General features: G+C 36.6%; 2 protein-coding genes across 4 annotated transcripts; both read right to left on the bottom strand.

Annotated features, from left to right (window-relative positions):
• Nucleotides 2,254–5,948, bottom strand: LOC109727692 (DNA-directed RNA polymerases II, IV and V subunit 8B-like). Of its 3 annotated transcripts, none has more exons than XM_020257868.1 (5): nt 5,851–5,948; nt 5,442–5,538; nt 4,349–4,506; nt 3,405–3,502; nt 2,254–2,558 (listed from the first exon to the last, which is right to left on the bottom strand). In XM_020257868.1, the coding sequence occupies exons 2-5, from the start codon at nt 5,512–5,514 to the stop codon at nt 2,447–2,449; spliced, it is 441 nt and encodes a 146-aa protein (XP_020113457.1). In that variant the 5' UTR covers nt 5,515–5,538; nt 5,851–5,948; the 3' UTR covers nt 2,254–2,446. The 3 variants fall into 3 exon arrangements, with proteins under 3 accessions (XP_020113457.1, XP_020113459.1, XP_020113458.1); XM_020257870.1 differs by having other exon boundaries at nt 5,822–5,914; XM_020257869.1 differs by lacking the exon at nt 5,851–5,948 and adding an exon at nt 5,630–5,799.
• Nucleotides 6,834–10,787, bottom strand: LOC109727346 (6-phosphogluconate dehydrogenase, decarboxylating 1-like). The gene is made up of 3 exons (XM_020257431.1): nt 10,659–10,787; nt 7,755–8,876; nt 6,834–7,423 (listed from the first exon to the last, which is right to left on the bottom strand). The coding sequence occupies exons 2-3, from the start codon at nt 8,866–8,868 to the stop codon at nt 7,080–7,082; spliced, it is 1,458 nt and encodes a 485-aa protein (XP_020113020.1). The 5' UTR covers nt 8,869–8,876; nt 10,659–10,787; the 3' UTR covers nt 6,834–7,079.

Genomic DNA, 11,697 nt, shown 5'->3' with positions numbered 1-11,697 from the left:
ATGTACAAAGTTTAGGGACTAGAATTGATATGCAAAAAAAGCCCCATAGGCTCCGACACGATGATTCCGTTAATTTTAATCTCTTTTTTAACGGATAGAACTTAATTGAAATAAAATCAAAATATTGAAAACTTGCTTATAAAAAAAAAAAAGTTGGGAACCAAAGTGAAAATCGGTGCAAAGATTGGGGAGCAATGGTGTAATTAATCCCTTTCTCTCTCTCTCTCCTCTGTAGAGAGATTTTGGGCCTTTTATGGGCTGAACTAGGCCTCGGCCCAAAACCATCTTAATGGGCCACTACTGGATCCGGGCGCGGATCAATTTAAACATATTACAATCATCCGTGACCGAAATTTAGGCTTTGTTTGGGGTTGGGAAAATTGCGTTACGTACGGTAAGAAAATACGATAGAAAAATATTATATTTATTTACATACGTAATATTACGTTTTGTATATCTCGGTTACTATATATTTTCTGCGGTCCCACCAAAGAACGCAGAAGCATATCCCTGTATACTTTTACCGCAACTTCATTTTATATAGCGTTAAATAGATCTCAATACCAAACTAAGCTTTATGCTTTATTTGGGACTTCGATAAAATCACTTTACGTCGGTGAGAAAGTAAGAATATATATAATGGTTAATAAGGTAAATTGCACACTTGGTTCTTAAATTTAAATTTATTATAATTTTTTGCTCGAACTTTTAAAATTATTATAATAAAGTCCTATAACATAATTTAGTTGACTAAATATTGATGATATACCGCTAATTTAGAGGTAAAGTACTTATATTATAATTAATAATGCCCCAATAACTAATTGGATTGTAGGATTTAATTGAAATAATTGTGAAAATTCCCGCCAGAAATTATAATAAATTAAAGTTTGAGAACTAAAGTGTCATGTATCTCATAGTTTGAGGATCAAGAGCAGTGCCAGCTGTACACCCCAATCTGGATGTATATCTTACAAGACTATTATTATTTTAATTATTTTATTCAAAAAACAATTGTTATTCTCATCCTTTATTTTAGAGAGAGAGAGAGAGAGAGAGGGACCTCGATACCAAAGTAACCAAACATAGTAACAGAGCAGGAATTAGATTGGATTTACTAAATTATATATTTTTTTAAAAATGTGGTGAGATAAATAATAGAGGTTTTATTTGTTTTTTAAGTACATAATTAGTGGCATATATACTGTAGCCTTAAAACTAAATGAATTGTCCATATAACAGATAATGGAAGAGATTTTAATTTCTCTTCAATTTTTTTTTGTGCTTTATTTTCATTTAAATGGGCCATAGCCTCAGTGACATAGTAATATAACCTCTTTAGATAGAAATTAGAGGGTCCACACTTCACGAATTTTTCGTACAATATCTTAAAAGAGCAAGGCATTGAATTTGACCGTTTGAACATGTCAATTATACAAACACTAACACATTCAATGCGGTAACGTGGGCACCGGCGTTCACATTTCACAAAGCAGGGATTATGGAGAAAATTTAAACCCACCAAAAAAAAAAAAAATAAAATAAAATAAAAAAAAAATACTAACCACTGAACTTTTGAAAATTGCAATTTGGTTCGCAGAACTTTCACAAGAATGGATTATATTTCGTATCCTCAACTAAGCTTGTCATTGGCGAGCGGATCATATGAACTAGGAAAAACTTTAAAAACCCCCCAATATGATTTCGCACTTTTTCATTTTAGTACCTTGTGGTTTAAAGTATATCAAGTTAGTATCTTGTGGTTTCTCACTTTATCACTTTGGTATCCTGTGGTTTAAAGTGTATCAAGTTAGTACTCTGTGATTTTACTTTTGTATCAAGTTAATACCCTATGATTTTATTTTTGTATCAAATTAGTATCCTGTGATTTTTAAACCAGAGTACTAAAGTGCTAAAATGCGACACCACAGGATACTAAAGTGATAAAGTGCGAAACCACAGGGTACTAACTTGATATACTTTAAAACACAGAATACTAGAGTGAAAAAGTGCAAAACCACATGGTACTAACTTGAAACACTTTAAACCACAGGATACTAAAGTGAAAAAAAAAAGAAACCACAAGGGGGGTATTTGAAGTTTTCCCTATAAACTATCAAGCAATGCAGATTCCAGGGAGGGAATTGCAAAAGTTTCGGTTGAAGTTTAGGACTGATCTACCGAAGTTGAATATCGTGAACCAAATTGCAATTTGCCAAGAGTTAGGGACTACCGGCAAAGAGAACACCGACGAAAAGAGAACTCCATTATATATACTAAGGAAGAGGTTAATGGCTCCATAAGTTAGAATCTCTACCCATCCAAAATAAGTCACCCTTTGAAGGTTACACAGATAAGATCCAAAACACAAAGGCAATTTGACGACGACGCCGATTACTAACGACGAGAATAAAGCGTCGGTTCCTGCATAATAGTGTCCCCATGCTCACACTTTCCTGATTAGCAAAAAGATCCTCTGATCCAGCTCGAAATTTGCCGCATTAGAAGGATCGCCTTTTAACATCATCAGGAGGCCCCCAAATGATGCATATATCTCCCTGGAAAAAAAAAAAAAAAAAAAAGGAGGAAAAAGAAAAGGATATAATGTTAGCTCTTTCATTAAAAAGGGAGATCAGTCGATATTGAACTTAGAAGCCAACAAGAAAAGTAACAATATAAACACTACTCGAAATTTTACTCGTGATACTACTCTGAGTAATACCGTGCACAAACTAGTATCCAGCAAGTCGAAGAATTGAAAAATGTGTAGTACATAGTGAAAAGATAGGTATTAGCTCAAAAATACCATATAAGAAGATAATATCATGTAATTGCTGTCATTCAACAAAGTTTCGTTATGCTAACATAGACCGTAGTAATAGTTTTTTTCAGGCCGAAAAAATTTAAATTCCTGAATTCCTGAACAAACAATTTGATTCACTAGGAAAATTAAAGTAAACAGAAAAAGGATTAGGAGCTTAAATTTATATTACGAAACAATGGCATCAAACGAAAAGGATTAGGAGCTACGGTTTCTGTTCAATATATGTTAGAATGGTTGACCATATAACCTTTCCCCCCATAAAAGAATTAGGTATTTAAGATCATATTTTCAAACAACCTAACAATTTCCGAGCAAACAATGTAACATTAAGGGGGTTAAGTTCTAAAAAAACTCTGCAACAGAAAAAACACTTCTAGTGAGACGATGATTTCACAACTGGTGTTTACCCATGACCGATAAATTAGAAAGAAAATGTAATAATAGATGCAATACATCTCAAGCATTCTACAGACACATCATAGCCGATATTTTCGACAGGCAGCCTAACATGGTGAGGAAATAACATGTACGTTAATGTTGATGATGCAGTGTTGAACTAATGATCAGGCAAAAGACTTACACTTTTGCATTTTTCCCACTGGAACTATCTTCAGAGATCTTATACAACTTCCCGTGCATAACATACTCAAATTTGTCTGCAAGAGACTTTCTATTTCCCTGCCAAAAAAAAAAAAAAAAAAGCTACTCAGATTAGATTGCAATGCCAAACAATTTTCAATGTGTAGACCAAGTGAATGACAATGTTTCTGAATCAGATTTCCATGCCAACTGATTTCAAGGATCTAACCTATTTTCATTCACCATGAGAAAGAGGTTACAACAGAAAGGGTAGAGACATGTAAGAAGTGTCAAAATACATCAGCACAGATGTGAGAAAAAAAAAAAAAAAAAAACCCTACTGATTTTAAAATTAATGCTTGTTCTGGCTTCTCTAACAGCTGCTCAACAGTAGAAAACAGAAACCTCTAGAAACAAGGCCTTTGGCAAGCTTTTGCTATGGCGAGAAGCTAAATAAAATAGTTTTTTTTATATCTGCCTCGGCAATTACAGAAAATTCCAGAAATACCCCCTGCAGAGTTGGCATTTGCACACAAGCTTTTTGAAAAGCTTGCTTATTTGAATGAATGCCTATATCTTTAGTTCTTCCATACATACCCTAGAAGGCGTATGTACGCAAACAAGGTTTTTGAGGGCACACATGCAAACACAAACTTTGCAAGGGTGTTTGTGCGATTTCGCAAATTTATAAAAAGATATGCATGCCAAAAAAAAAAAAAAAACCAAAATGATTTCGGTTCCCAAAAGAACAAGCTCCAATTTAACGCTTTTGTATATGCCGCACTACGACCTCCAGAGAGAATTTTAATGAAAAAGCTATTAGGGCGTCTTCGAGCAGTTATATTCAAAAAAGTACTACTGTAGAAAATATGCTAAACAGTACCTCAGATTGAACAACACAATTTCATAATGAGATAAAGAGAAATAATGAGTAAATTACAATACTTGCACAAAGTAGCCACTGTCGGGAGTTCCATCCAGATTTAAAGTTGGAGCCAAGACCATAGTAAATTTATCACCAACATGCATCGGATAAATCTCCGTGTTAATATCTAGTTGCATGAACATATCAAACTGCTCGCTCCGCGCTTCGATGCGTGAAACTGTACAAAACACAGAGGAGCAGACATAATATAAAAGGGAAAAAGAAAAAAAAGGAAGCATTGGAGCTGATGACAACAACCGTAAGCAATATACATTGGCAAGAATATAACTTCTTAGAAGTAAGAAGAAGTCCTTTCAGATAATAATAATGTTTCTGTAGTGGAAAGGATATCCCTATTGCTTCAAAAACAGCTCCATTAAATGTAAGATAAAGTGAAGAAGTTGTAGCAGGGTTACAATATAATCAAAGCTTGTTGGAGATAAAAAGTGTTTAATAGTATCTATAACCATTAAGCATTTGAATAGAAGACGGAATTAAGAAAAAAAGATGAAAAGTTAAGTGCGAAAAGGTCCCGCCTAGCAAGTATAGAATTTGGATCAAGTGCTTGTTAAATTCTAAAAGAACTTTGCAGGTTGCCCACATGGATAATAGTTCGCAGAGGCACCCATGAAGGCCCTTTCCTTTATGAGCTTATAATGTGCATAAGACAAGCCTAGCTATTCAAATTATAACAATAAAGCAACTTTGCGGATCGTCTAAAAATACAATTACCAAAGGAGATATTTCCGCCATTAATTATCTCCGGAAACCGTTTTCCAGCATCAAAATGTCCTTATAGGAATCTAAGTTCAACTTTTTTAAGGGTTGATGTTAGTACAGCAGTTACTAGATAACATCAATTTGCTTCGAACTCTGAGAATACACAACAGGTTACTACCGACCAACGCTGATTTGTTTTCAATTCAACCCATTATCTATCTTATCAGCATTCTAGATCAACTGAAAAGACTGAAGCTTCAAAACGGCGGTGAAAACAAATGAATTCATCAAAAACAGATTTTAATAAAACCTTTACACTATTTTCAAATTTGCAGTTTCAAGCAACTAATGATAGCATGTTCATGAAATTACGATCAAAAGAGAGTTTAAAACCTTTATCGAACTTTTTCCCATCCGGATCCAATCTCATCAGAACGAAGATGTCCTCGAAAAGAAGCTCGACCATATTTCCTTCCGATCACCTAGTAATCTGATGCCAGAAACAAAGAATCCGAGTCATAATTTGAATCAAAACAAATGAGAAAATATGAAAGAAACAGTAATCGAATCCTGTTAACAACTTCTCATTGTAGGCGGGAGCAACAAGCTCTAAATCATGGTTCCTCCTCCTTGGTGTGTATGATCACTTTCCATCTACTAGGGTTTACTGGGGCGACGTTTCACCCACTCCCCATACACACAAACACAAAGAGAGAGAGAGAGAGAGAGAGAGAGAGAGAGAGAGAAACCCTAAGAGAGAGAGAGAAAGAAACCCTAAGAGAGAGAGCGAGAGAGGGAGAACCAGTGGGAAGGTGATGCGTCGCGTCGTCTCCGGAGCGAAGAAGAGAAGGGGCCGAGCAGAATAGGGGCAACGAAGCGTACAGCGCACTCTGGTCTTTTATATATAGGGATAATATCTAATAAGTCCTTCCAAACTTCCAAAATATCTTATTCACCCCTAAAGGACCAAAATATTTTTATTATATTTTAAAAAATTCCTTCAAATATCCCCCATTTCCTCAGGTTTTACTATCACTTAATTGGATTCAGTTTTAGAGGAGTATCTTGATTATTTCATAATAAATTTAAAAATTTTTAGTAGTAGTAAAATATAAATAAGCAAAAGCCCTATATATATATGGGCCATTTTTTGCATTTAGCCCCCTCAAAAAATAATTTACAAATGATTCTAACCAATTTATATTTGCATAAATAGCCCTTTCCTTGCCACGCGAACGCTTAGATGGCATTTTTAAGTTGAACACAGTGATTCAATTATCGTGTTTTAATATAGTGATTGGATCGTCCCTAAATAAAAAAAAGAGGGATTAGAGTGTGGATATGCAATCATCGTGTTTAAACACGTTGATTCATTCACCGTGTTGAACTTAAAAATGCAAATGTGATGCTCGTGTGGCATGGAGAGTGTCAATGTATATATATAAATTTATTAGGATCATTTATATTTTTTTTTTTTGAAAGGGGCTAAATATGAGTTGAGCTCGGGTGCTTCCTCTGGTTTTAAAAGCGCACAGGAACTCAACATGCTTGTAATATTTTAGCCGTCAGATCGTTTGACGGTGCGTCCCATTAAGTTTTCTAGTATTACTAGTCCTGCATAGATCTTGAGACGATCTGACGGCTAAAACGTCACAAACATCCTGAGCTAAAAAGTCATCAAACTGCTTCACAAGGAAGCACTTTCATGGATACATTTAAATTCATTTTTAATATATATCTATGACATTACAATGCACTCTCATATCAAACACAGAAGCAGCAAGAGGGAAAATTTGCATCATTAAATTATGATTTCAGAAAATTCTGAAGCTGTTGCAGAAAACTGTAAGCAGCAGATTGTAAGATACTGCAACCATCATATTCGAAAAGTCGAAGCAACAGAGAGTTTTCCTTTTATTTTTCACAAGATAAAAAGAGAGTAGCATATGCAATGAAGAACACAACAAGTCCCATAGAAATTGAGTTTTTAAGTAAACAAGAATCATAAATCCTTCGCGAGTATCGTAAATCTCAGTTCTTCAATTGCCGCGCGATCTTAAACCACTCGGTGTGGAAAGAGCCGGGAATGTCGGTCCTCTCGTAAGTGTGAGCCCCGAAGTAGTCTCGCTGAGCCTGAACCAAGTTCGCAGGGAGCCTCTCCCTTCTGTAGCTGTCGAAATAGGCCAAGCTGGCGGACATACCTGGCGTGCTCACCCCGGCGTTGATTGCGAGACACACGACCCTCCGCCATGCAGCTTGCCGATCGATTATCTCCTGGGCGAACTCCGGGTCCACGAGGAGGTTCGCTAAGTTCGGGTTTCGGTCGTACGCCTTCTTGATCCGATCCAAGAAGATGGCTCGGATAATGCACCCGCCTATAATATACAACAAATAATGTAACACAGGATAGAAGAGTTCACATTGAAATGTTTATATTTCGGCTACAATGCATATTTTTAGTTTAATAAAAATGTAATGGGTTTAGAACCTGTGCCTCACTGTATGCTTAATTCGAGTACTTCTCTCTCGCAACTTAACAAATATTCTAAAACTTTGTCCCATAACTTATGAAAGCCAATTTTCTGAAATCAAAAGGAATGTAAGGGGCTAGGTACTAAAACTAAAAAGATTTAGAGTTCAAAATCTATTTATAATTTCTGAAAAATTTAGGGCGGGGAAAAAAGATGGTTTGGATAATGCGCTCACCCTTCCAGATCCTCGCGAGCTCGCCCAAATTGAGATCCCACCCTTTCTCTATGCTCTTGGTTCTTAGAATGTTCATTCCTTGAGCATAACTACATATCTTCGACGCATATAGAGCTTGCCTCACATCGTCGATGAGCTTCGCTTTGTCTACAGATTGAGAGCTCAAGATATCGGTAAATCCACCCGACCGGAATACTTTCGCGGCCGCGACCCTCTCCTCCTTCAAACCGCTGAGAAACCGCGAATCTAAAGAGGCTTCGATTGTCGGGGCCGCCACCGATAGCTCCGCGGCTTGTTGAACCGTCCACTTCCCGGTCCCTTTCATCCCGGTCTTGTCCAACACTTTGTCGACCAAGTATCCGTCTCCCTTATCGTCCTTAATCGAGAAGATGTCGGCTGTGATCTCGATCAAGAAACTAAGGAGCTCGCCCTTGTTCCACTCCGCGAACACTCGGTGCAACTCCTCGTTCGAAAGCTGCCCGACCGATTTCAGCACTTCGTAAGCCTCGGCGATGAGTTGCATGTCGCCGTACTCAATCCCGTTGTGGACCATCTTTACGAAATTGCCAGCGCCGCCCTTACCGATGAACGTGACGCAGGGGCCGCTATCAGGAACCTGCGCTGCCACCTTGAGTAGGATGTCCTCGATGTACTTGTAGGCTTCGTACGACCCCCCTGGCATCAGCGACGGGCCGTGCCTTGCTCCCTCCTCGCCCCCCGAGACCCCCATGCCGAGGTACAGAAGGCCGAGCTCGGCCACTGCTTTTTCTCTCCTCTCGGTATTCTCATACCACTCGTTACCCCCGTCAATAATACAATCGCCCTTCTCCATGTGCGCCGACAGGGTTTCGATTGTTTGGTCGACAGGCGCTCCGGCCTTCACGAGGATGATGACGACGCGGGGCTTTTGGATCGATTTCACGAAGGAGGCGGGGTCGTGGAAGCCGTACACCGGGAGGTTCCCCTCTTGCTTGGCGCGCTCGACGGTTTCGTCGACCTTGGAAGTGGTTCGGTTGTAGACAGAGATGGGAAAGCCCTTTTCGGCGATGTTGAGGGCGAGATTCTGGCCCATTACAGCAAGACCCGCAAGCCCAATTCTCGTAAGAGTCGCCATTTCTCTACCTGGTAAAAGAAGTTTTGTACATAAAAGGGGTGTTATAGAGCAAACAATTTCAGAAGAAAAGGTTTCCGGAAAAAAAAAGACTTCTAAAAATCAAATATGGAAAACATGAAATAGATCGAAGCTACACAATATATTCGCATTCGATATTTAGCGACAGAAAACACATGAAAGATATGGAAAGAACTCTTCGATTAACATTAAGATTACGAAGAAATGTAGGCCTTGCTATAGCGAAAATAGGAGCAAAAATTAGCCGAACTTTTGATAGATAAAATGAAACACGAAATTATATAGGCTAAGACATTTTTCCAACAACTTTATCTCGTACAGAAGTAAAACACTAAACTTAAAGACGAACTCAGAGCTCCAAAATAGATGATAATAGTGGTTTTCCAATAAAAGTGGAAAGAAAATAGAGGCATATCGACGAAATTCAGAGTCAACATTTTCCAATAACTTTGTTTCACACAGACCAGATCACGACTAGCATAATGCAACAGAAACAGATCTAAGTCAACACTAGACGAACAGCAAAAACAGATGAACGTAAAATTGAACAATTCAACACTAAGGCCGTGTTTGGAGGTCAGAATAAGATATACAATGATAATTTATTCAGTACGAAGATTTTCTAGTGTGATTAGAAGCGAGGAGCTTGATTTATGCTCCTTAAAAGGTCTCGGCATCCATGATTTGGTAGGATTGCATATTTCACCTACCAGGCTCTTTACCATATTCTGAAAAAGTGACTTACGAGGTTGAACATGATATCCATTCTAACATGTTTTAATTCAGTAAATCATATCCCGAATAAGAAGTTCGTGCATCCAAACAGAGCCTAAAATATAGTGGGAAAAATAGTACATAAATTGTGATAAATCTAAATCGATTTCCCCTTTTTTATGCAAAATGTTTCACACATTTTTCTTCAGAGGAAATCTCTAAACCATAAACCAATGAAAAGATAATACCACCAACAGATTAACCTACAACATCTAAACAATATCCTAATCCTAAGAGAAAGAGTTTTTTCTAAAATTTTTTTTGTATCTTCAAGATTATTTTCCATTGTGACATAACAAAAGATGAAAAATCTAACAGAAACTAACATCAAATTTTAAGTAACAAGGATTCTAGTGGAAAATAGCTTCATTAATACCCCAAAAATAGAAAAAAAAAATGTTGGCACTTTTCAAATGGGAACACTAATATATATGTCGTTTAAAATATTACGTCTATGTTCCGTTTGGTTCCGCTCTGTTTGGTTCTACGTAAAATCGCGTTTTTTTTTTTTTTTTTGTAACATGGAGATAAATTTCCATTGCGACATAACAAAAGATGAAAGATCTAACAGAAACTAACATAAATTTTAAATAACAACGATTCTAATAGAAAAATAACTTCATTAATCCCCCCAAAAAACGGAAAAAAAATTGGAACTTTGCCTAATGGGGACACTAAATATTGCATCTACACAGGCAAATTTCAAGTGACAAGGATTCCACTAGAAAAATAACTTCATTAATACCCAAAAAAAAAGAAGTAAAAATCGGAACTTTTCTTAATGGGACACTAAAAATTGCATCTACACAAGCAATAGGGCAACAACAAGATCCATGGACAAAAACCCACAAAGCAAAAAATCAACGAATTTCATGATCCCAACATCAAATCTAACAAAAACATTAAAAATAAAAAAAACCCACAAAGCCAATTTGATTAAGAATAGGGGGGAAATTACATAAATTGGAGTAAAAAAGAAAAAGAAAAAAAAAAAAAACCTTGGATCTCTCCCTCGATCTCGGTCGCGACTCCTGAGTTTCGGGTGTTTGGTGGGGGTCCTTTTCTCCGAAGCAGAAGCAGTAGCCGAAGCCCAAATCGACGACTAATAAATAAAGGTTAGGTGAGGCTCCTTCATGGGTAAAAATGGGATAACCCCCTCACCTATATACTATTCTAAAATTACACCCTGTTGATAAGTAATCTAATATTTTTGATAAGTTTAGATTTATTTCCGTCAGATTTGTTTCTTAATATTTTTATTAGTTAGACATAAAAGATAAGTTTAAATCTTATTCAATTATTGCTATTAAAATTTTTGGTTTACGCTTATATGTAGACTGTTGTAAATGTGTGAAAAATAATCCATCATTGAAATTTAGTTAAAGAATATTTAATAAAGTTTTAGTTTAATTCGCTATAATATTCCTCTTCTTTCAACAAGTGGTATCAGAGCAAGGAAGCCGAAATACGAAAAACTTGACCAGATCTTAATAGAACGTCAATATATCAAAAAAGGTCTATGTTTGAAACTTTATTTGAATCTGGGCTTTTTTTGCATTTAGCCTCCTAGCAAATTTTTATTTTAAAATTAGCTCTGTCAAAATTTAATTTGCAAAAATGACCCTGGGCCTGCTACACAGGCGCCACGTCAGCGCCACGCGGGCGGGATCGGGGCTCGTGTGGTAAGTTGAAGTGAATGGTTCACTGTGTTTAGTACGTATTTTTTGTATATTGAAAAGAGGAATAGGGAGTAAGGATGTCAATAGGTATGGATATCCGAAATATTATCCGAATTCAAACCCGAATAAATTTTATATATATATATATATACATAATTTATTTTTATTTATTTATACAATATATAAAATATTTAATAATTTTTATTTCTTAGATTTTCATCTAATGGTATAGATTTTTAAAACCCGCAGGGTTGAGGTTTGGGTTTCGAGTTTTTGGTCGGATATGGATATCGGTATGAATTTTTAAAATCCGTCGGATTGGGATCCGGGTTTGCATTTTAATTTGATTTTCGGGTTC

The sequence above is a fragment of the Ananas comosus genome, linkage group 22 (genome assembly GCF_001540865.1).
Source record: "Ananas comosus cultivar F153 linkage group 22, ASM154086v1, whole genome shotgun sequence".
NCBI classification, from domain to species: domain Eukaryota; kingdom Viridiplantae; phylum Streptophyta; class Magnoliopsida; order Poales; family Bromeliaceae; genus Ananas; species Ananas comosus.
This window is presented reverse-complemented; position numbering and strand designations above follow the sequence as displayed.

Coding starts and splice junctions, on each gene's coding strand:
- LOC109727692 (XM_020257868.1), bottom strand. CDS start 5,514: ATGGTCGAGCTTCTTTTCGAGGACATCTTCGTTCTGATGAGATTGGAT. Junction 3,503..4,348: donor ACAGTGGCTACTTTGTGCAA/GTATTGTAATTT, acceptor TTTTTTTGGCAG/GGAAATAGAAAGTCTCTTGC. Junction 2,559..3,404: donor AGTGGGAAAAATGCAAAAGT/GTAAGTCTTTTG, acceptor TTTTTTTTCCAG/GGAGATATATGCATCATTTG.
- LOC109727346 (XM_020257431.1), bottom strand. CDS start 8,868: ATGGCGACTCTTACGAGAATTGGGCTTGCGGGTCTTGCTGTAATGGGC. Junction 7,424..7,754: donor GCTCGCGAGGATCTGGAAGG/GTGAGCGCATTA, acceptor TGTATATTATAG/GCGGGTGCATTATCCGAGCC.